The 24,803-nt window shown below is 43.1% G+C and overlaps 1 protein-coding gene across 2 annotated transcripts; it reads right to left on the reverse strand.

The window, feature by feature from the left end:
* Window positions 1-229: 229 nt before the first annotated feature.
* On the reverse strand, window positions 230-24,571 carry LOC116618652 (unconventional myosin-Ic-like). 2 transcript variants are annotated; one of them, XM_048727045.1, is made up of 34 exons: window positions 24,417-24,571; window positions 24,125-24,275; window positions 23,730-23,845; window positions 21,188-21,282; window positions 20,633-20,817; window positions 19,743-19,922; window positions 19,297-19,512; window positions 18,233-18,304; window positions 18,045-18,164; window positions 17,814-17,884; window positions 17,113-17,218; window positions 15,836-15,916; window positions 15,291-15,382; window positions 15,149-15,194; window positions 14,879-14,927; window positions 14,768-14,814; window positions 13,593-13,673; window positions 13,191-13,296; window positions 12,637-12,754; window positions 12,502-12,542; window positions 5,926-5,998; window positions 5,682-5,758; window positions 5,358-5,511; window positions 4,812-4,866; window positions 3,851-3,955; window positions 3,551-3,634; window positions 2,843-2,936; window positions 2,551-2,621; window positions 1,587-1,728; window positions 1,322-1,392; window positions 998-1,095; window positions 875-928; window positions 623-668; window positions 230-557 (listed from the first exon to the last, which is right to left on the reverse strand). In XM_048727045.1, the coding sequence occupies exons 2-34, from the start codon at window positions 24,248-24,250 to the stop codon at window positions 543-545; spliced, it is 3,087 nt and encodes a 1,028-aa protein (XP_048583002.1). In that variant the 5' UTR covers window positions 24,251-24,275; window positions 24,417-24,571; the 3' UTR covers window positions 230-542. The 2 variants fall into 2 exon arrangements, with proteins under 2 accessions (XP_048583002.1, XP_048583001.1); XM_048727044.1 differs by lacking the exon at window positions 24,417-24,571 and having other exon boundaries at window positions 24,125-24,405.
* Window positions 24,572-24,803: the final 232 nt, after the last annotated feature.

Genomic DNA, 24,803 nt, shown 5'->3' on the forward strand with positions numbered 1-24,803 from the left:
AAGGAGAGGCAGGATAGGGAACGAAAAAACTTGAAAGAGCGACCTGCGCCGGAGGGCAGTAGCGGATCTAGGGGGAGGGTTAAGGGGGTTTAAACCCCCCTTGGGCTGCCAGAAAGCCATATGTAACAAAAAGCCCTCCCCGCTTTGTCACTGAGTACCCCTCCCTCCCCTCCCCCTTCCCCCCCCCCCCCCCCCCCCCCCCGCCATAGCGAAAAGCTAGATCCGCCCCTGGAGGGTAGACATAATCTTATTTGTGTGCCAGTGACTTAAGGACACTTCGTCACGAGTTTTCCTTGGGCCACTGTTTACTCAGCAGCCCTCTTTAGAGGGGGAACCTCTGTATAGTAGGTAGACTGAAAAAATCATACGGGTGATCCATCTGATGTATTGTCAGAGTACCACAGTTTATACCCTATGCATGGCCCACGGGAAACTTGCGCCATGCGTAAACTGTGTGCGCTGTTGATAACGTGGCCCCTTTAATGGACAATGGAGAAAAAGCGAGATGGGCGAAAACGAAGAATAATACTGTTCATCACTTGTTATGACGGCGCTACCTGAAAGCCAAGAAAAGTGTTGAGAACGCAATGTATAGCAGTTAAGGAATGATCTGCAAGCTTACCACTTCAAAGTTTCCTGACTTTCCTTTAGCTACAGAGAATGCCTCGCTGGAAGGGAAAGGTTAATAGTTAGCGCTCAACATTGTCGATTTTTTTGTTTTTTGGGTGTGGGAGATGGGGTATTCATATCTTAGCATTAGGAACCATGTTGTGCAAGCATAAAAAATAGTAATATTTTATAAATAGTTTTCGGCTACTTTAAGGGTCCTTTTGACGTGACACATGACGTGAAATTTGGTCTAACCCTAGCTTACCCTTTGGAAAATATCAATCTGCCTTCTTTTCCCTTTAGCATGTTGTGTTTTATCCTGCGAAAGAAATAAGTTCTAAATCAGGGAAACATTACTTTGTTAAAATTACTACAAACGTCCACTTACTCGTCCTCAGCGACAGTCAGTAACTCCCTCTTGTCGATTGCGCTGATGATGAATGAAACGCACTCGATCACGTGACTACACGTCAGGATCAGGTCGCCCTAGCAACAAGAAAAATACATCATGTCACGTGATGTGATATTTTTTATGTCAAAACAGTTTTATAAATAGTTGGACAATTCAAGCCCAGGAAATTTATCTGAAACTATGGATAAAGATGGCGGTCTCCCGGAATTTCAAATTTGCTTTCTGGAAGAGGTGCTTGATTTTTTTTCTGGAGTACAGATAACCTGGGGAATGGTATCTTTGATATGGGTGAACCTGTACCTTGTCACCTTTCTGCGAAATGGTGAGATGCAAAACCACGACATCGTCCTTTAACGAACTCACGGAGATGCCTGGGGAAAATAGCACATAACACCATTAACAAAACACCAAGACATCGTTCTTTAGCGAATTCCTGGAAAATCATTTACCATAATACCATGCGCAAAGTGACATACTTTCAAACAGCTGATATCATTATCAACATTCATATGTATCCCTCTGAAAATGTCAGTTAATGTAGGTGCTTTTGCTTGTATTCACTTACCATGCACGCCTTCGTAGGAGATGCGGTGCTTCTGCTTGTAAGTCTTATCTTCAAGGATGTAGATGGCGACGTCTGTGAGGATGAGGACACGGGCGCGAGGCTTGTAGCCGTGACGGTCATACTTGCCGACACCGACACAATACTAAAACCACAACATCATATTAAATATATCATGATTTGTATCGGTCACTTTCTACCGATTTTGCTAATGTTAGTACGGGTTAGAGTCCTAGGGCGTATTACGTACTATTCCAGGCAAAAATCGCGCAATTCAAGCCTTGTGAAAAAAGGTTTCTGCGAATTTCATTGTCGTGATGTCGGTCAGACTTTAAAAATAAGGTAGGTCTAGCGGTTGGGTCAGACCTTTAAAGGAATAAGACAGGTCTAGCATTTGGACTAGATCTTTGGAGGAATAAGGTAGGACTAGCGGTTGGGTCAGACTTTGGGAGAAATAAGGTAGGTCTAGCGGTTGGGTCAGACTTTGGGAGGAATAAGGAAGGTCTAGCGGTTAGGTCAGACCTTGAAAGGAATAAGGAAGCTCTAGCGGTTATGTCAGACCTTCGAAGAACTTAGGTAGGTCTAGAGGTTAGGTCAGATCTTCGAAAAAAAGGTAGGTCTAGCGGTTAGGTCAGACCTTCGAAGAAATTAGGTAGGTCTAGAGGTTTTGTCAGACTTTGGAGGAATAAGGTAGGTCTAGCGGTTGGGTCAGACTTTGGGAGGAATAAGGCAGGTCTAGCGGTTAGGTCAGAACTTTGGAGAAATAAGGTAGGTCCAGCGGTTGGGTCAGACCTTCGAGAAATAAGGTAGGTCCAGCGGTTGGGTCAGACCTTTGGAGAAATAAGGTAGGTCTAGCGGTTAGGTCAGACCTTTGGAGAAATAAGGTAGGTCTAGCGGTTAGGTCAGAACTTTGGAGAAATAAGATAAGTCTAGTGGTTGGGTCAGACCTTACGACGATTCAACATACCTTGATAGTTTCACCAACGGAGAACAGTTTCTTGATGTGAAGATTCGCCTTCTGGGATTCCAGCTCAAGATCTAAATATCACACACATAAACTTATAAAACTAAAAACTGAATACAGTCAACTCCACACTAACGGACACACACTCGTAATCGGACAGCTATAATAACAGACACCTTAATAAATTCCTCATTTACACATTGAGGTAATCTATGTGTCTATAGCGTATCAAAGCGTAAGCGAACAAAAAAGCATTTAAATTTGTAACAATTGGAATTTTTCTTCTTACACCTACCGAGTCTGTTCTTTATGAAAGGGTCAGCGACGCTTTCTGGGTAACTGGCCTTCTTGTCCTTGAAGAGCTCACTTGCCAACAGTTTCAGCTGCAGCTAGAATGAACGATAGGACGGAGGCATATCAATCATTATTATAGGCAATGCCATATTTCGTGAGTTCTTCCTAGATACTGCCGTACCTCATGTGCATACGAAAAGTAGGGGAATTAAAGATAAAAATGATACTTTTACAGAGTGCGACAAGGAGGCCCGTAGCTCATACTGCCGCACCAAGAATCTTTTGTGTATAAGGGCGTAGAAATACTGCATGTGACCTTGGGGTGAGTAAGGTAATTGACCTTGTAATTGGGGGGAAGGGCGTATGATGGTGTGGGGGGTAGGGCGTATGATGGTGTGGGGGGTAGGGCGTATGATGGTGTGGGGGGTAGGGCGTATGATGGTGTGGGGGGAAGGGTATATGATGGTGTGGGGGCAAGGGCGTATGATGGTGTGGGGGAAAGGGCGTATGATGGTGTGGGGGGAAGGGAGTATGATGGTTTGGGGGGTAGGGCGTATGATGGTGTGGGGGGAAGGGCGTATGATGGTGTGGGGGGAAGGGCGTATGATGGTGTGGGGGGAAGGGCGTATGATGGTGTGGGGTCTAGGGCGTGTAACGGTGGGGGTAGGGTGTGTGACAGTAGATGGAGTGGATAGGGGGTAATAGCTACCTGTTCCTTCCGTTCTTCGGTAATGCCGCGCACGTACTGCCGTACCAAGTACCTTGTGTGTATATGGTGGATTAGCGCAGAGGCCTGGAAAAACCACCATACAATTCACCAACAATATTGTTTTCTTTGTTTTGCAATTTTTAGATCGTCGTAAAGACACATTACTGCTAATTCCGGTCGCATATTCTAAATTTACCGTTGTTTTACTCACAAAAAGTTAAAAACTTGATATCGCGTTTTTTATGACGAAAAGCGTAGTCTGGCTGTATCTGAATTTTCCCGCCAATGCACATAACTCACCTCGGTAAGGGCCGCGGGGGGCTTGGGCCAACTCTTGTCAAGGACGTTCTTTGGCAAATTTCTCTTAATCGTCAAAAGGTAGGCCATGCGAACATAGGCTAGGTACTAAACAAGGATAACATGTTAGACAGAGGACCAAACATGCGAACATAGGCTAAGTACTAAACAAGGATGACATGTTAGACAGAGGAACAAACATGCGAACATAGGCTAGGTACTAAACAAAGATGATATGTTAGACAGAGGAACAAACATGCGAACATAGGCTAGGTACTAAACAAGGATGATGTTAGACAGAGGAACAAACATGCGAACATAGGCTAGGTACTAAACAAGGATGACATGTTAGACAGAGGAACAAACATGCGAACATAGGCTAGGTACTAAACAAGGATGACATGTTAGACAGAGGAACAAACATGCGAACATAGGCTAGGTACTAAACAAGGATGATGTTAGACAGAGGAACAAACATGCGAACATAGGCTAGGTACTAAACAAAGATGACATGTTAGACAGAGGAACAAACATGCGAACATAGGCTAGGTACTAAAAATGATGACATGTTAGACAGAGGAACAAACATGCGAACATAGGCTAGGTACTAAACAAGGATGACATGTTAGACAGAGGAACAAACATGCGAACATAGGCTAGGTACTAAACAAGGATGATATGTTAGACAGAGGAACAAACATGCGAACATGGGCTAGGTACTAAACAAGGATGATGTTAGACAGAGGAACAAACATGCGAACATAGACTAGGTACTAAACAAGGATGATGTTAGACAGAGGAACAAACATGCGAACATAGGCTAGGTACTAAACAAGGATGATATGTTAGACAGAGGAACAAACATGCGAACATAGACTAGGTACTAAACAAGGATGATGTTAGACAAAGGAACTAACAAGGCACAGATAAAAGAGACTAGAAAAACGTTAACATTTTCGCTTACTCCCTCGTTGTCCTCATTCCGGGGCTGATCGCGGGTAATGAATCCCTTGATTAGCCTAAGAAAAAAAGCTTGGTCAGAATTTGATCTCACAAAACCAAAAAGGTGGACAGAACAAGTGATCTCAGCAGCGTGTTCGTATACTCTTGATTACGCGACCTGCAAATCTTGCGCGTACCTTTGATTGGGCGCGTAATTTTTTCCCTAGTTTAACACGACAAATCTTGCAACAGCGGGGGACAACGTTTCTTGGAATGTCAAGCAACATTTTCTTGCCAAAAACTACGAACATTTTCGTGTGCTATATGTTTATTTTTATAGGCTAAGAAACATATCGCACGCTACATGTAAGTAGCTTTGCCAGGTCGGTTTTTTTTCGTAATATAATATTCAAATCCTTTGTCGGCCCACTTATCACGCGAGTTTGTGTGCGCTAATTCTGCTCAGTATGTCTTACTACAGTCTTCGGTCTTTTGCGTATCCCTGTACTTATAAGGCTTTATCGTGTAACATCTATCACACACGTGACACGGTCTTTCGGCCACTCACTTGCGGATAAGCTTGGCTGCATTGCGCCTGCGCGCTAGTAACCGCTGGGCACACAGTCTGCGCCAGTGCGTGGCGAGGGTAATGGCTGCCATTCGCAGTCGGGTGAATTTAAGTCGTGCGTTGAATCCACGGAATTGCGTCTGGATAACCGTAGCTGTGAGAAGCAATCAGAAACTCAGCCTATAATTCAAAGTTCAGTGTATTTCATTATCTCCCCTTACCACGTGATGTACACCCCCTTGCCCCGTGATATATCCCACATTATCACGTGATCTTTCCTGCCTTAACACCTGAAAGTCTTTCACGTGCTTTGTGTTGCCTTACCTAGATAGTTCTTTCTGGCTTGAAATAAGTCCTCTGTTGTGAACAGCGTTTGGGGAAAACGGATGAAAATCTTGGATCTGAGGTGCAAACAAAGCATAGTGCCACTTGGAAGAAAATAAATGACAAAAGAAATCCCGACAGGGTTTTTACCGCGTGAATGCTTTTGTCTAATCTTAAGGAAGTCCGAACAAACTAACATTATCAAAACTAATAACAGGATGGGGTATACTATTACTGTACTCACACTCCTAGCTTGTAGTCATCTTCCTTGTAACCAAGGTGTTGACAGATCTCCTGTACCCCTTCTTTGGGTTTGCCTTCAAACATAAACACGTTATAAGAACATGCACGTTTTCATGCTTGCATTAAAAAACACTATAATTAAACACTTTAATCAGCTACCAACAAACATCAGTCGAAGAGAGAAAGAATTTTGTCTCATCTGATAATAATTCGCGGTCAATTTAATATTTTCACTAAATTCTTTGAAAACAAACAGCAAGGCAACTGTGTAACAGTTAAACACACCCCGCATTACCAGATTTGGTGGAACTCGACCTGGCGGGGATTGGTCACTTGGTCTGAAATTGCAGAGGACATAGAGACTTCCTCCATCCTAAAGACATAGAGACTTTCTCCATCCTGAAGGCATTGAGACTTCCACCATCCTAAAGACATAAATGTCTTATGGGTAGGGGAAGTTGATATGTGTTTAGGGTGGAGGAAATCTCTATGTCTTTAGGGTGGAGGAAGTCTCTATGTCTTCAGGGTGGAGGAAGTCTCTATGTCTTTAGGGTGGAGGAAGTCTCTATGTCTTTAGGGTGGAGGAAGTCTCTATGTCTTTTGGGTGGAGGAAGTCTTAACGTCTTTAGGATGGAGGAAGTCTATGTCTTTATGGTGGAGGAAGTCTCTATTTCTTTAGGGTGGAGGAAATCTCTATGTCTTTAGGGTGGAGGAAGTCTATGTCTTTAGGGTGGAGGAAATCTCTATGTCTTCAGGGTGGAGGAAGTCTCTATGTCTTTAGGGTGGAGGAAGTCTATGTCTTTAGGGTGGAGGAAGTCCCTATGTCTTTAGGGTGGAGGAAATCTCTATGTCTTTAGGGTGGAGGAAGTCTATGTCTTTAGGGTGGAGGAAATCTCTATGTCTTCAGGGTGGAGGAAGTCTTAACGTCTTTAGGGTGGAGGAAGTCTCTATGTCTTTTGGGTGGAGGAAGTCTTAACGTCTTTAGGATGGAGGAAGTCTATGTCTTTATGGTGGAGGAAGTCTATGTCTTTAGGGTGGAGGAAGTCCCTATGTCTTTAGGGTGGAGGAAGTCCCTATGTCTTTATGGTGGAGGAAGTCTATGTCTTTAGGGTGGAGGAAGTCCCTATGTCTTTAGGGTGGAGGAAATCTCTATGTCTTTAGGGTGGAGGAAGTCTATGTCTTTAGGGTGGAGGAAATCTCTATGTCTTCAGGGTGGAGGAAATCTCTATGTCTTTAGGGTGGAGGAAGTCTCTATGTCTTCAGGGTGGTGGAAGTCTCTATGTCTTTAGGGTGGAGGAAGTCTCTATGTCTTTTGGGTGGAGGAAGTCTTAACGTCTTTAGGATGGAGGAAGTCTATGTCTTTATGGTGGAGGAAGTCTATGTCTTTATGGTGGAGGAAGTCTCTCTGTCTTTAGGGTGGAGGTAGTCTCTATGTCTTAATGGTGGAGGAAGTCTATGTCTTTATGGTGGAGGAAGTCTCTATGTCTTGAGGGTGGAGGAAGTCTCTATGTCTTTAGGGTGGAGGAAGTCTCTATGTCTTTAGGGTGGAGGAAGTCTCTATGTCTTTAGGGTGGAGGAAGTCTCTATGTCTTTAGGGTGGAGGAAGTCTCTACGTCTTGAGGGTGGAGGAAGTCTTTATGTCTTTATGGTGGAGGAAGTCTATGTCTTTATGGTGGAGGAAGTCTCTCTGTCTTTAGGGTGGAGGTAGTCTCTATGTCTTAATGGTGGAGGAAGTCTATGTCTTTATGGTGGAGGAAGTCTCTATGTCTTCAGGGTGGAGGAAGTCTCTATGTCTTTAGGGTGGAGGAAGTCTCTATGTCTTTAGGGTGGAGGAAGTCTCTACGTCTTGAGGGTGGAGGAAGTCTTTATGTCTTTATGGTGGAGGAAGTCTATGTCTTTATGGTGGAGGAAGTCTCTATTTCTTTAGGGTGAGGGAAGTCTCTATGTCTTATGGGTAGGGGAAGTTGATATGTGTTAAGGGTGGAGGAAATCTTTATGTGTTTAGGTTGGGGGAAGTCTATGTCTTTAGGTTGGGGGAAGTCTCTGTGTCTTTAGGGTGGAGAAAGTCTCTATGTCTTTAGGATGGTGGAAGTCTCTATGTCTTCAGGGTGTAGAAAGTCTCTATGTCTTGAGGGTGGAGGAAGTCTCTATGTCTTTAGGGTGGGGGAAGTCTCTATGTCTTCAGGGTGGAGAAAGTCTCTATGTCTTCAGGGTGGAGGAAGTCTCTATGTCTTTAGGGTGGAGGAAGTCTCTATGTCTTTAGGGTGGAGGAAGTCTCTATGTCTTTTGGGTGGAGGAAGTCTTAACGTCTTTAGGATGGAGGAAGTCTATGTCTTTATGGTGGAGGAAGTCTATGTCTTTATGGTGGAGGAAGTCTCTCTGTCTTTAGGGTGGAGGTAGTCTCTATGTCTTAATGGTGGAGGAAGTCTATGTCTTTATGGTGGAGGAAGTCTCTATGTCTTCAGGGTGGAGGAAGTCTCTATGTCTTTAGGGTGGAGGAAGTCTCTATGTCTTTAGGGTGGAGGAAGTCTCTATGTCTTCAGGGTGGTGGAAGTCTCTATGTCTTTAGGGTGGAGGAAGTCTCTATGTCTTTTGGGTGGAGGAAGTCTTAACGTCTTTAGGATGGAGGAAGTCTATGTCTTTATGGTGGAGGAAGTCTATGTCTTTATGGTGGAGGAAGTCTCTCTGTCTTTAGGGTGGAGGTAGTCTCTATGTCTTAATGGTGGAGGAAGTCTATGTCTTTATGGTGGAGGAAGTCTTTATGTCTTGAGGGTGGAGGAAGTCTCTATGTCTTTAGGGTGGAGGAAGTCTCTATGTCTTTAGGGTGGAGGAAGTCTCTATGTCTTTAGGGTGGAGGAAGTCTCTATGTCTTTAGGGTGGAGGAAGTCTCTACGTCTTGAGGGTGGAGGAAGTCTTTATGTCTTTATGGTGGAGGAAGTCTATGTCTTTATGGTGGAGGAAGTCTCTATTTCTTTAGGGTGAGGGAAGTCTCTATGTCTTGTGGGTAGGGGAAGTTGATATGTGTTAAGGGTGGAGGAAATCTTTATGTGTTTAGGTTGGGGGAAGTCTATGTCTTTAGGTTGGGGGAAGTCTCTGTGTCTTTAGGGTGGAGAAAGTCTCTATGTCTTTAGGATGGTGGAAGTCTCTATGTCTTCAGGGTGTAGAAAGTCTCTATGTCTTGAGGGTGGAGGAAGTCTCTATGTCTTTAGGGTGGGGGAAGTCTCTATGTCTTCAGGGTGGAGAAAGTCTCTATGTCTTCAGGGTGGAGGAAGTCTCTATGTCTTTAGGGTGGAGGAAGTCTCTATGTCTTTAGGGTGGAGGAAGTCTCTATGTCTTTTGGGTGGAGGAAGTCTTAACGTCTTTAGGATGGAGGAAGTCTATGTCTATATGGTGGAGGAAGTCTATGTCTTTATGGTGGAGGAAGTCTCTCTGTCTTTTGGGTGGAGGTAGTCTCTATGTCTTAATGGTGGAGGAAGTCTATGTCTTTATGGTGGAGGAAGTCTCTATGTCTTCAGGGTGGAGGAAGTCTCTATGTCTTTAGGGTGGAGGAAGTCTCTATGTCTTTAGGGTGGAGGAAGTCTCTATGTCTTCAGGGTGGTGGAAGTCTCTATGTCTTTAGGGTGGAGGAAGTCTCTATGTCTTTTGGGTGGAGGAAGTCTTAACGTCTTTAGGATGGAGGAAGTCTATGTCTTTATGGTGGAGGAAGTCTATGTCTTTATGGTGGAGGAAGTCTCTCTGTCTTTAGGGTGGAGGTAGTCTCTATGTCTTAATGGTGGAGGAAGTCTATGTCTTTATGGTGGAGGAAGTCTCTATGTCTTGAGGGTGGAGGAAGTCTCTATGTCTTTAGGGTGGAGGAAGTCTCTATGTCTTTAGGGTGGAGGAAGTCTCTATGTCTTTAGGGTGGAGGAAGTCTCTATGTCTTTAGGGTGGAGGAAGTCTCTACGTCTTGAGGGTGGAGGAAGTCTTTATGTCTTTATGGTGGAGGAAGTCTATGTCTTTATGGTGGAGGAAGTCTCTCTGTCTTTAGGGTGGAGGTAGTCTCTATGTCTTAATGGTGGAGGAAGTCTATGTCTTTATGGTGGAGGAAGTCTCTATGTCTTCAGGGTGGAGGAAGTCTCTATGTCTTTAGGGTGGAGGAAGTCTCTATGTCTTTAGGGTGGAGGAAGTCTCTACGTCTTGAGGGTGGAGGAAGTCTTTATGTCTTTATGGTGGAGGAAGTCTATGTCTTTATGGTGGAGGAAGTCTCTATTTCTTTAGGGTGAGGGAAGTCTCTATGTCTTATGGGTAGGGGAAGTTGATATGTGTTAAGGGTGGAGGAAATCTTTATGTGTTTAGGTTGGGGGAAGTCTATGTCTTTAGGTTGGGGGAAGTCTCTGTGTCTTTAGGGTGGAGAAAGTCTCTATGTCTTTAGGATGGTGGAAGTCTCTATGTCTTCAGGGTGTAGAAAGTCTCTATGTCTTGAGGGTGGAGGAAGTCTCTATGTCTTTAGGGTGGGGGAAGTCTCTATGTCTTCAGGGTGGAGAAAGTCTCTATGTCTTCAGGGTGGAGGAAGTCTCTATGTCTTTAGGGTGGAGGAAGTCTCTATGTCTTTAGGGTGGAGGAAGTCTCTATGTCTTTTGGGTGGAGGAAGTCTTAACGTCTTTAGGATGGAGGAAGTCTATGTCTTTATGGTGGAGGAAGTCTATGTCTTTATGGTGGAGGAAGTCTCTCTGTCTTTAGGGTGGAGGTAGTCTCTATGTCTTAATGGTGGAGGAAGTCTATGTCTTTATGGTGGAGGAAGTCTCTATGTCTTCAGGGTGGAGGAAGTCTCTATGTCTTTAGGGTGGAGGAAGTCTCTATGTCTTTAGGGTGGAGGAAGTCTCTATGTCTTCAGGGTGGTGGAAGTCTCTATGTCTTTAGGGTGGAGGAAGTCTCTATGTCTTTTGGGTGGAGGAAGTCTTAACGTCTTTAGGATGGAGGAAGTCTATGTCTTTATGGTGGAGGAAGTCTATGTCTTTATGGTGGAGGAAGTCTCTCTGTCTTTAGGGTGGAGGTAGTCTCTATGTCTTAATGGTGGAGGAAGTCTATGTCTTTATGGTGGAGGAAGTCTTTATGTCTTGAGGGTGGAGGAAGTCTCTATGTCTTTAGGGTGGAGGAAGTCTCTATGTCTTTAGGGTGGAGGAAGTCTCTATGTCTTTAGGGTGGAGGAAGTCTCTATGTCTTTAGGGTGGAGGAAGTCTCTACGTCTTGAGGGTGGAGGAAGTCTTTATGTCTTTATGGTGGAGGAAGTCTATGTCTTTATGGTGGAGGAAGTCTCTATTTCTTTAGGGTGAGGGAAGTCTCTATGTCTTATGGGTAGGGGAAGTTGATATGTGTTAAGGGTGGAGGAAATCTTTATGTGTTTAGGTTGGGGGAAGTCTATGTCTTTAGGTTGGGGGAAGTCTCTGTGTCTTTAGGGTGGAGAAAGTCTCTATGTCTTTAGGATGGTGGAAGTCTCTATGTCTTCAGGGTGTAGAAAGTCTCTATGTCTTGAGGGTGGAGGAAGTCTCTATGTCTTTAGGGTGGGGGAAGTCTCTATGTCTTCAGGGTGGAGAAAGTCTCTATGTCTTTATGGTGGAGGAAGTCTCTATGTCTTTAGGGTGGGGGAAGTCTCTATGTCTTTAGGGTGGAGGAAGTCTCTATGTCTTCAGGGTGGAGGAAGTCTCTATGTCTTCAGGGTGGAGGAAGTCTCTATGTCTTTAGGGTGGGGGAAGTCTCTATGTCTTTAGGGTGGAGGAAGTCTCTATGTCTTCAGGGTGGAGGAAGTCTCTATGTCTTCAGGGTGGAGGAAGTCTCTATGTCTTTATGGTGGAGGAAGTCTCTATGTCTTTAGGGTGGGGGAAGTCTCTATGTCTTTAGGGTGGAGGAAGTCTCTATGTCTTCAGGGTGGAGGAAGTCTCTATGTCTTCAGGGTGGAGGAAGTCTCTATGTCTTTATGGTGGAGGAAGTCTCTATTTCTTTAGGGTAAGGGAAGTCTTTATGTCTTATGGGTAGGGGAAGTTGATATGTTTTTAGGGTGGAGGAAATCTTTATGTGTTTAGGTTGGGGGAAGTCTATGTCTTTAGGTTGGGGGAAGTCTCTATGTCTTTAGGGTGGGGGGAAGTCTCTATGTCTTTAGGATGGTGGAAGTCTCTATGTCTTGAGGGTGTAGAAAGTCTCTATGTCTTGAGGGTGGAGGAAGTCTCTATGTCTTTATGGTGGAGGAAGTCTCTATGTCTTTATGGTGGAGGAAGTCTCTATTTCTTTAGGGTGGAGGAAGTCTCTGTGTCTTTAGGGTGGAGAAAGTCTCTATGTCTTTAGGGTGGAGGAAGTCTCTACGTCTTTAGGGTGGGGTAAGTCTTCAGGGAGGGGAAGTCTCTGGCTTTAGGGGCAAGGAAGTCTCTATGTCTTTAAGGTAGGGGAAGTCTTCAGGGAGGGGAAGTCTCTGGCTTTAGGGTGGAGGAAGTGACTATTTCTTTAGGGTGGAGGAAGTCTCATGTCTTTAGGGTGGAGGAAGTCTCTATGTCTTCAGGGAGGAGTCTCTATATAGAGTTGAGTTTTACTTCACTGTTCGACCTACCTCGCCAGTTGGGCCAGGTTGAAGGACACAAGCATTTGTACCTGTCAGAGATTAAATATTAAACCCTTAAGTCTAAGCAACAGGTGATAATCTCGTTTATGCGAAAACGTTTACTGACTATCATGATCGACTGACCTATTGAGGAAGAAAGTTAATGGTCGCCTGTACGCAAAGCCAGCCCGCTTGACGCGCAGATTCTCCATCAAACCCAGATATTGCACCTGATGGCGGATCAATCGCTCGTCGAACCGGCCTGACAGTAAACAGAAACTCTAGTTTACATGTCTCCACAATACTTCAATCTTTAGCATAACGAGTGCATTTGATAATGATCATCAACATCACCAAAACATCATCATTATCAATATCAACATCATCACCATGACAACTATCACGATTATTGATATTCACCACCTCCGCCATCATGAACACCAAAAAAGAAGATCAAAACATGCCTTTCATTTCTAAATAAAACAGCCGTAATTCCAACGGCTTTTGCAATAAGGAAACATGCATCATTTGATAATTTAAATCCATTAAGTTACAATTAGATACATAGACTAACAACTCGACGCACTTATGCTTTCGACTCTCCTCGCGGCCTTGGCGTTTTCTAAAATTGATCACAGAGCAACAGCATCTACTCCATCAATTTTTATAATGTGGAAATTGTTAGTATTAAGGCTTACTCGATCTCTTATGTTCGTTGGGTTTGATGCAGCGTACGTAGGACGGCTCTTTACTCATCAGAATCGTCATCAGATGGCTTAGACTTGTCTTGAACTGAGTAGCCGCCTGCAATAAAACAAACCTCGGAATCTAGCCCAGTCATCGATTCATCGCGAAGAAGGCCAATCACGCCGCTTTTTTAAGCTTCTGCACATAACGAGTTACCCAAAGAATCAATTTCCATCGGCTAAGTCAAGCAAGTAACTGATAAATTTTTAATAAAATATCATTTAATAAAGTATCAAACTTTAACCGTGTATGTTTATTGTAAAGCTTTCTTGCAAATGAACCATTGTATTTTCAATTGTAAGCAATAACAAAGGAGTGGTCGATACGAATTCTTTAAGTTTTGTTTTTATTACCGTGTCCGGTCGCTTGAGCGATTGCATCTCGGACTTGGGGAACATCTCGGACAGAATCAGGTTAGTGCTTTGGCACATAGCCTGTAATGGAACAGTAATACAAGTTACACTTGCTATCAACAGCAACAACAATGACACTCAATCATCAGCAATGACACTAGTTATTGCCAACAACAACAATAACCCTCAAGCCACCCACTCATGACACACTTATGACAACCACTCATGTCACCCACTTACGTCAAACACTCACGTCACCGACTCATGTCACCCACTCATGTCACCCACTCATGTCACCCACTCATGTCACTCACTCATGCCACACACTCATGACACACTCATGTCACACTCATGTCACACACTCATGTCACACACTCATGACACACTCATGTCACACACTCATGTCACACACTCATGTCACCCACTTACGTCACTGACTCATGTCACCCACTCATGTCACCCATTCACGTCACTCACTCATGTTACCCACTCACGTCACCCACTCACGTCACCCACTCACGTCACCCATACTCATGTCACCCACTCACGTCACCCATACTCATGTCACCCACTCACGTCACCCATACTCATGTCACCCACTCATGTTACTCACTCACGTCACCCATTCACGTCACTCACTCATGTTACCCACTCACTTCACCCATACTCATGTCACCCTTTCATGTCACCCTTTCATGTCACCCACCCATGTCACCCACTCATGTCACCCACTCATGTCACCCTCAAGTCACCCACTCATGTCATCCACTCACGTCTCCCACTCATGTCACCCACTCACGTCACCCACTCACGTCACCCACTCATGTCATCCACTCACATCACCCACTCATGTCATCCACTCTATTACCCACTCATGTCACCCACTCATGTCACCCACTCACGTCACCCACTCATGTCACCGATTCATGTCACCGACTCATGTCACCCACTCATGTCACCCACTCACATCACCCACTCATGTCACCCACTCATGTCACCCACTCATGTCATCCACTCACATCACCCACTCATGTCACCCACTCATGTCACCCACTCATGTCACCCACTCATGTCACCCACTCATGTCACCCAATCACGTCACCCACTCATGTCACCCACTCACGTCACCCACTCATGTCATCCACTCACATCACCCACTCATGTCACCCATTTACCTCCTTAAGGTCTCTGTACAGTAGATCATTGTTCTTGTCCACAAATCCTGCAAAATATGTCTGTTAGTCCATTAATTTCTTGCCTTATCATTGCCAAAAAGGTTGGCTTACCGTTCACACTGTATGTGACGTTGCCAGCATAGTGCTTCAGGCGGAATTCCTAAAAATAGCAAAGGTGAGCAAACCTTTTAGGATCGATTATCTACCCATGGTCGTTTGTGCAAGTACAACGACCATGTTCAGATGGATGGCCTTTCATGGCGCAAGGCTGAGAAAAGCTGAAGAAGAGACCTAGTACGTATACGTAGAAGGACAAATCAAATATATAATCCTACATTTTCAGTCTTTGCGCGAGGCTACCCCATTAGTAAGACAGCTTACCTCTCTACCGATAGTTTTCCTCTCGGCATAGTCAGTGGTTGCGTGACTAAAAAAATAAGGGGGAAAAATGAGCATCATGAATAGAAATCAACAATTTTAATAATTATCGTGGTCCTTGTATAGATCCAGATGGAATACCAACCTGACAAAGTGGGGATGATCTCCGATTGACTTTTCTAGCTTTTCCAAAAACGTCGCGTCAGTGACATTACCAGGTCGAAGACATTCTTCATCCTTTAAGAAACAAAACAATTAACGTATATACAATAATTTCGATTTCGTATTTGAAACCTTGCAAACTAGTATTTTAAAACAAAAGAATAAGGAACAAAGTACACCAAACGTTTTTCGATAATTAATTTCACGACACCTTATGTTTTTAAGGGTTTTAGTGGATTTAAAACATGGCCATAATCGGCCAATTACAGAATAGTCATCTCATAGCCGTTCTCACCTCTTTCTAGCACATTTCGATTTGATTTCTTATTTTAAAAATTATTTTAGTTAAAAGAACTCCGCATTCAAATAAACGCCGCAGCTGGGTTACAAAAAATTTCAATAGAAAAAACGTCGAATGAAATGTCGAATAAAATAAACCACGTGTTATAGAGTACCCTCTGATCTTGTGCTCTTGTCTGATGTTCAAAAATACAGTTTTCTGCCATGTGTAAAAGTGACAACTCTTACCAGCTGAGCAATAATGCCAGTGTGCTTGGCCTCAATCAGGTCACAGATCACCTTGTTGTCGAAGTACTCCACTGGCTCCCACTGAAATGAATCAAAACAGTTCGTCTTTTAGTTCCAACTTCTAAGCACCATGTCTGGTTTGGAAGACAGCACAGTAAACGTGGAAATTTTTGTGCCTTTCGTGAAAAGTTTGCACTGCAATGAAAGTGAAAGTGCAGTAAAAAACAATATAGAATACATCACACACTGCTTCGCGCAAATATACTCATTTTCACGTGGCCCTTATCCAATGTCTTTCACCCTTTTCATCTAATTATATTCTTCCATGTCCTTACTTCCTCCTTACACTTCCCTGCTCCCACTAACAAACATTAATACCCCGTATGTCTGTATACCATCCATTCTTGCTCCCCTCTCATCTCAATTCCCGCCCTCCTGACTCGTCTTGCTTTTTCCTCCACCCACCTCCCGTCAACCCTCTTCCTCCCACTCTCTCCCCTCCCAGTCCCACCCATTAGGGTCTACCCTCCCTCCCCTTTCACATGGATTCCCTCTCTCCTGTACTCGTCTTGCTCCTCCTTTCACCCTTCCATCCTTCCTCCTCTCAATTCCCTCCCTCCATTCTCCCCTCCCGGCCTACCCTCCCCCACTAGGGCTTCCCCTCCCTCCCCTTTCACATCGATTCCCTCTCTCCTGTACACGTCTTGCTCCTCCTTTCACCCTTTCAACCTTCCTCCCATCAGCCCCGCCCTCCTGTCTCCCTCCCCTCACCTCACCTCCCGGTCCCACCCACTAGGGCTTCTCCTCCCTCCTCCCTCCCCTCTCACCTCGATTCCCTCTCTCCTGTACTCGTCTTGCTCCTCCTTTCACCCTTTCAACCTTCCTCCCATCAGCCCCGCCCTCCTGTCTCCCTCCCCTCACCTCACCTCCCGGTCCCACCCACTAGGGCTTCTCCTCCCTCCTCCCTCCCCTCTCACCTCGATTCCCTCTCTCCTGTACTCGTCTTGCTCCTCCTTTCACCCTTTCAACCTTCCTCCCATCAGCCCCGCCCTCCTGTCTCCCTCCCCTCCCCTCACCTCCCGGTCCCACCCACTAGGGCTTCTCCTCCCTCCTCCCTCCCCTCTCACCTCGATTCCCTCTCTCCTGTACTCGTCTTGCTCCTCCTTTCACCCTTTCAACCTTCCTCCCATCAGCCCCGCCCTCCTGTCTCCCTCCCCTCCCCTCCCCTCCCGGTCCCACCCACAAGGGCTTCTCCTCCCTCCTCCCTCCCCTCTCACCTCGATTCCCTCTCTCCTGTACTCGTCTTGCTCCTCCTTCAGAGTCAACTCAATAAAAAGCTGTTGAAGCTTTTCATTGCAATAGTTGATGCAGAACTGCTCGAAACTATTCACAACAAAAAATACATTTTAGCTACATTCCTGTATAAAAGGTAAAATAGAATCAAAAGTTTCTAGGCTAATCTTGCAGTACAGTCCACAAAATCCAAGATTGTGTCGTCAGCAGTTCTATTTTCTAGGCATTTGGAGGCAAATAGCTAGTGAATCAAGTGACTCGTCAATTTCCATAACTTTTCTCTTTTTAAGGAAATTAATCAAATCATGCCACATCCAGCACCCTCACTTTCTTGAAAGAACATTGAGAGTATTCATTAGAGCAGAATTCCGAAAATTTGCCGTTCTAGGGCGGTACAGGGGAAACAGGTTAAGCAAAGTTATTCTTTAAATATGTTTTGTGGATGCGATGGACACGGTGTCCTAACTAGCTTCGTGCCCACAATAATAAATTGGGTATCATTGTTCCATTTCAGCCATAATCAATATCACTAACGGTTGCTATTTTGGTCAACCAGACTGCACAATGACAATAAACACACACACAACCAATTTAATTGGTGCAGGGCTTTAGCGAAAGAAGGATAACTTTGCGAAGACGTCATATCTTAAAATTAGCCAACACCGTTCCATTTCTATTGTCGTACCTGTTCATTTCAAAGATCTCAAATCCATAGATATCCAGCAAGCCCATCAGTGTCGTAGGACCCTTATGATCCTACAAAAACAAGAAAAAAAAACACAAGAGGCATTCGATGTCAGCTTACAACACTCTCCCTTAAAAAGCGGAACACTACACTATATCCTATGACAGGCGCGTACCCAAGATTGGCTGAGGGGATGCGCAGTCATAGGTATCTTAATGAGGTGTATGATACCTTAGAAGCAAGGGAAGTGTTGATGGATCGGACCACCCAAGTGAACATGCGATCGTAGGTTGCCTTGGCAAGAGCGTCCCTAGCGTAAATAGCCTGGTCTTTACTCAGCGGAGTACGGACCTGTAGGAAAAGGGTAAAGTGTTTCAAAACGTGGATCACAAGTTTGGCTGGTTAATACGAGCTCCTACCTTCTCGCCTTTCGCTTCAACAGTACGAGCCGTGAGTGCCTTCTCAAGAATGAATTCAGGACATCCAAGAAGCTGCAAAGAATCGCAACGTGGGATATTGGATTTATCTTACATGCTAGGTCAGTAAATAATATAAGGGCAGTCCTCTTACCTTAAAAACATCTTATATTATTGTGGAGTGATGCTTCAAATGATGGCAACGCCCGCCATTGGGTTGAAATAAAATGATCTTACCTTAGAGATGAAGTTGACTGATCTGAATGTTACTGTACCTTAGAGATGTTGTTGACTGGCCTGGCTGTTACCTTAGAGATAATGTTGACTTGCCTAGCTGTTACCTTAGATATATTGTTGACTGATCTGGATGTCACCTTAGAGATGATGTTGTCTGAATTGGCTGTTACCTCAGAGATGTTGTTGACTGGCCTGGCTGTTGCCTTAGAGATAATGTTGACTGATCTGAATGTTACCTTAGAGATGATGTTGTCTGAATTGGCTGTTACCTTAGAGATTATGACTGGCCTGGATGTTACATTTGAGATTAAGTTGACTGGCCTGGATGTTACCTTAGAGATGATGTTGACTGGCCTGGATGTTACATTTGAGATTAAGTTGACTGGCATGGCTGTTACCTTAGAGATGATGTTGTCTGAATTGGCTGTTACCTCAGAGATGTTGTTGACTGGCCTAGTTGTTACCTTAGAGATAATGTTGACTGGCCTGGCTGTTACCTCAGATATGATGTTGACTTATCTGGCTGTTACCTTAGAGATGATTAAGTTGACTGGCCTGGATGTTACCTTAGAGATAATGTTGACTGGCCTGGCTGTTACCTTAGAGATGAAGTTGTCTGATCTGGCTCTTACCTTAGAGATAATGTTGACTGATCTGAGTGTCACCTTAGAGATGATGTTGTCTGAATTGGCTGTTACCTTAGAGATGATGTTGACTGGCCTGGCTGTTACCTTAGAGATAATGTTGACTGGCCTGGCTGTTACCTTAAAGATGATGTTGCCTGGTCTGGATGTTACCTTAGAGATAATGTTGCCCGATCTGGATGTTACCTTAGAGATAATGTTCACTGGCCTTGCGTTCTCAAGGGTAATATCATGCTCTCCTTCCTTCTCAAGAAAGTTAACAGAGCCAAGATGCAATATGGAGGCCACAATAGAGAACAAAGCTAGCTGGACATCAGTAGTCATGTCAATCACAGACAAAGCTTCCTTGACCACTTTGAATTCTACATTGTCATTGATGGTTGATACAGTGACACAGTTTCCCTAGAAAAAAATAAATTATAGCAAAATTATCAAAGAAAAAAAACAAGCATTTATGGTAGGTGTTTGACTCTCGTGTTGCATAAGTACGCTGATTTAAGTTATTAAATGTTCATTTATGTATTTGGTTTATTCAGTAATTCAATTCTATTTGATGTTTCTTGAATAAATTATAACAACCTTAAAGCTGTAATAGTGATAAATTTTCAAGTTAATTATGCTTTCTTGTGGACCTGGTTCAAGTAGAAATAATGGTTTGGGTCCCTCTCCAATTCCAGTGCTTCAAGCAGTTCATGTTCAGCTCCTTGCAAAAGCTGGTAGAATATATGGAAATTTCTCTCTCCTTTTGCTTGGTGGACAACCCTGGACTTCTCGAGGAGATAGTTGAGGATATGACCCCCAAAAGGAGCACCCTGTAAACAGATAAAATCATATCATCAAAAGGCCTTTTTGATTCTCTATGAAATGGCCATCTACATCTGGGTTACAGCCCCAGGTAGCCTACTAAAAGCATGTGTGTGTGTGTGTGGGGGGGATGTAGTGGTATGTATAGCAGTAAGAAAATTTACTTGTGTCCTCTTAAAATTCACCACCATCAACCACATTTTACTTTTAACAACTTTTAATAGTGCGGTCACCTAGTCTTCAGGTCCTGATGTTGTTGGACAGGATTATCAATCAGGGTGAGACACCCTAAGGGATAGCAGAATCAGAAGAATCTTTGAACAACCCCTAAGGGAAAGCAGTTGGAAGGATTCTTTACCCTGTATGATAAGACGATCACCTCTGTCTACTTTTATAGAGAGTCAGACCCTGTGGTCAGAAAAAAGTAGCAAATGGGCTTAATGGAAATTGTACATATCATTTTTCTATCTGGCATGTATGTATTTCATTGGATAATGTAGTGTATTAGCACACTTTACTTAAGTATCATATAACAGAGATGACGTTATTGATAATGATTATTTGTAATACCATATAAGGTCATGGCGTATGCCATAAGTTGTAAATACTGTGATTAAAGATCAGTCTATATTTCGCAAACCAAAGCATGCGGTTATGTTAACTGACTCCAATGAATGTATAGCGAAAGACACTAAAGATAATAAAGACTGAAGCATACCCGGAAGTCAAATTGGATGTCCATGTACTTGCCAAAGCGGCTGGAATTGTCATTACGGTTTGTCCTGGCATTTCCAAAGGCCTCTAAGACAGGGTTAGACTTGAGCAGTCTATCCTTGACACGACCAACTTCAGTTGAAGATGTACTGATGGCAGCCAGGTATTCTAAGATGCGCTTAGAGGCCTCTGAATGAACAAACATTTTAGTCAATCAGGAATAGAGATGACAAAAGCCTGATTGCAGACATACAACCAGGGTGAACTGAAACAGATATAATGCACTAAGAAAAAACTAAACAGAAACTCATTACTTTTATGTTGATCGGTGGAAGTAGGTCATTGTCTAGATCTGGACACTAGCCCATGCATTTCAGCAGTCATTTTATAAATTCATGAAAAGGCATTTTGTACTGCCCTGCGTCAGCTTGGATGATTGGTAAAATCTAACAGGGTTCACCTTTTTTTATTCCTTAGTTTATATCCATACTAGCAAAGGTTTTGTTTATTCTCGTTCAAAGACTTTTCTTTATTCAATGGAGGCCAATATTTTGCCTACCTGTTTTGCCAGCACCACTCTCGCCTGATATTAGCATACATTGGTCAGTGCACTCTTCTCTCATTGAGCGATATGCCTCATCAGATATAGCATAACTGTAAAGCAAGAAACTCTTATTAATGGCAATTCCCTTTAGCTTCTGACTCAACAAAAAATATGCCTGGATTGAGGATGGTTCACAAACATTTTACTAACTTATTAAGGCTTAACTTCTATCCTTTATGTTCCACCCTTTTCTATATCCCCAGAGTGCACAGCCTACAGACTTCAGAAATCAGGATTTTTTTTTGTTGATGGCCACAAATTATCCCTGACTTCCCCCCTCCCCTCCCCCTGGCCATGGCTCAATAAATCACTCATTTCCAGGGTGGTATAAAATCGTGTTTGCATCTCAAATGCATGCAGGGAAAGATAAAAGGAGCTAAAATTGTTTTCCCTTAATCCATTTTCATCACGTTTCGTTAATTGGTTTCTACAGAAATTTAGGTGAAAATATATATGGACTGTATAATAGAAAAAGGCATAGAAAAATCAGGATTTTCCTATCCCAATCAAGGTTGCGTCGCAATTTGGGAAATTCAAACAATATCGGGAATCAAAATGGTTGCAAACTATTCTGGTGTGGTAAACCACATTTTGCACAGGTAGCTAATATTTTTCCTTGTGTGATGTGGAGACAAAATAAAGGCAAAGGCCTGAAAGGTTGGGGACTGAAAAAGAAACAATAGGTAAAATCCCAGCCCTTCATACAAGTCCCAAAAAGATGTGTATGTGTAAGTGCAGGATTTGAGAGGAGGGGGGGAGAAGTAGATCCCCCAGCCCCTTATTCTGCACAGCCCCTGTGGCACCTGTTATTATCAAAGGTATTCAGTGTCACGTTTTAACACATTGACCCCTCAACCGGCCTGTACCAGCTTTGGGAAGTACCCACAACCCAAAAAATTCATAAATGCAAAATAAACACAACAAGATGAAGATACTCAGGCATCAGTCTAAGGGATAAATGGTCTTGCAGATATGCATCCAACCAAGGTGTTGGCATCTACTCTTAAGCCAAATAATAGCACAGGTTCTTTGACAAATCTCAAATCGAACAAGGAGAGAAAAGCAGAATCACCCCTCTCAATAAAACGCTCAAAATACCACACAAGGGAGAGAGATCAGCAAACACAGCTCAAGACACAAATAGATACCTTTATTCTGATCCTCCAGGTACATTTCCATGGCCTCAAAACACAATGTCCACTCCTTGAAGGCTTGTACAACCACGAAGATGTCTTTACGTATTGCAAAGCATTCTGGGAGATCCAGGGAAGAATTCACGAGGGGAGGGCCAGTCAACACTCCTCTCCCCAAAGTCAGATGTTTTTTTATAAGTCTTTTCACCCCGAAGCCAAACAAATCAATTCCAGGTCATACAGACCCAGAATAGCAGTGTAAACAATTTTGGAATCAATTTGGTTTCAGAAAAGACAGCATTTAGGAGAGCTGTGGTGATTCATTAGAAAATTATTTTCTCATCCAGGCAAAGCCAAACAAGAAAAAATCATCATGAATCCACCTTGGCTTGCAAATATCTATAAGCAAAGCACTCAATTATGCCCCAAAAGACTTCATGATGTCCTGAGACACTCTCCTAAGATGCTCATAGCTGTATTTTTGATGAAAAATACAAGCAACCATCAACTTGTGCTCGCTTCAGCACAACGACGAGGGATTAAAAGTGGGACTGCAAAGCACTGTTGGAAAGCTTGGATACCGCTGACTAGGTGCAGCTTTGTTTGACTTTGACGGGCTGTATAAAACTCAGAATAGGGGGGGGAGGAATCTGTTTTCAGTCTGTTTTTTGTAAATTCATCTCAAAAAAAGCCTGGAGTCAATGGGTTAAGGTTCTGGAACTTTCAATTAAGTCAACTTTAAGTGGGAAGCAACCACCCAAATGAAAATCAGTGGTGCACAGTCAATAACTAGCAATATATTCTGCCTGTGGGGCACATTCCATTGTTACTAAAATTAAGCAGATTCACAATCATTAAATTCCCTGCATTAAATTTAAAGTTATTTTCCTTTGGGTAAAAGATTATTCTTAATTTGCTATTATTATTAAACTGCATAGTTATTTATTCATGTATACACAAACTACTTCTATAAAAATCTAAGTACATAGAGTTCTCACGGTTAAGTGATGGTCAATAAATAATGATCACGGACAACAATCATCACCAGGATAGGCTCTCTCTTCTAGAAACACACTCGATGTAAATTTGTATAAATGACGTGCAGCTCGCGTTGGTGCCAAAATAAATGACAATGGAATTACCAAACTGAAACATATTCATTAATCCTACGTAGAAGAAGGTGTGGCACTAAATTGCAAATTGAACATTATAGAATTGATTATAATAAAGGAATCTAAGCAGGTAAATTCACGTAAACCTCGAATAATATGACAAGTAAATGGCGGTAAAGAGAACGAAGCATTATTAATGAAATTACGTAGTAGTGTATTAAGTAGTGTTTCTGCTATAGCGTGGATGCTTACATGTGCGGCGGTAATTCGTATAAGTTTTCCCCGCGATATTTCTCGATGACAGCTTTGGAGTAGATTGGTAGATTCTTATATGGATTTATGGATACAACCACAGTGCCGATGTACGTCTGAAATTCACAAAGAAAAGCAACAACGTTAAATGGACCCCCCTACTATGTTTATCCCCAGAATAAAGATTATATCTTCAAAACAAAGATTATTAAAAATTAGCCCAAATGATTATTGTTTAAGTCGATTTTCTGTAGGTAAGGTTTAATCAATTAATTGTCAAAAACTGTTAACATTTTATTGATTTGATTAGCGATTATTCACCGATGGTGCACTTAAATGGTTTTCTCGAATTTGACCAACTATCAGTACATTTGTAAACAATAATTTTAACTCACATAGATCAGATTTGATTCGTAGCGTTTTCTGAGGTTGTCAAGAAAAGCATCTTCGTTTTTGAAATCTTCGAGTAGCACAAAGTCCTGAACGCCAACTTTGTCCCTTGCATGTAGCTCACTTTCCATGCCGAAAAGCGGTTTTTCAGCAAACCTGGACATAATGCAGTTGTTCAGTGGATACCAACAATTTAGAACCGGTTCCTTGATTTCGAATCAAATCTCTTGGCATAAACTTCGCGAACTTCAGTGACAACAGCTACTTTGAAAAAAGAATTCAAGTCATAATACTCACTTATACGATTGCTGGCAGGTTATAGTGTCCTCCGAACGCAATAAATCACAAAAATGGTCAAAGATTGGCTTATTTCAGTTCCGCCTCGCAGCTCGCTTCACACAACATTTCTTCACAGGGAGGCGTAGACTGTAATAACAGACAGGAATCCCGCAAGCTTCAGAAAGATTTTACAAAGACTAAACCACTTCCGGTTGTGTCAAAAATTACGCCTGTTTGGAAGTTTTAGGGTCGGGGTCAACGATTCTATTTTCAAAATGGAATTTCCTTGGTCTGTTGTTGGTCGGACGTGAACTTTACGTGATGAGTAAATATTATTAAAAGAAAACAGTCTGTCTGTAAAAGTGAAAATTGTGCGCTAAGGGAGCATTTTAAAAATGCTCCGAC

This window comes from Nematostella vectensis, chromosome 4 (assembly GCF_932526225.1).
Source record: "Nematostella vectensis chromosome 4, jaNemVect1.1, whole genome shotgun sequence".
Lineage (NCBI taxonomy): Eukaryota > Metazoa > Cnidaria > Anthozoa > Actiniaria > Edwardsiidae > Nematostella > Nematostella vectensis.

What these genes read in the sequence shown, in the direction of transcription:
- LOC116618652 (XM_048727044.1), bottom strand. Translation starts at nt 24,283, where the DNA reads ATGTCCAGGTTTGCTGAAAAACCGCTTTTCGGCATGGAAAGTGAGCTA. An exon ending in AGCCAGAAAGAACTATCTAG is followed by an intron (nt 5,512 to 5,681) that starts GTAAGGCAACAC and finishes TGCTTCTCACAG; the next exon opens with CTACGGTTATCCAGACGCAA. An exon ending in CTGACTGTCGCTGAGGACGA is followed by an intron (nt 929 to 997) that starts GTAAGTGGACGT and finishes TTTCTTTCGCAG; the next exon opens with GATAAAACACAACATGCTAA.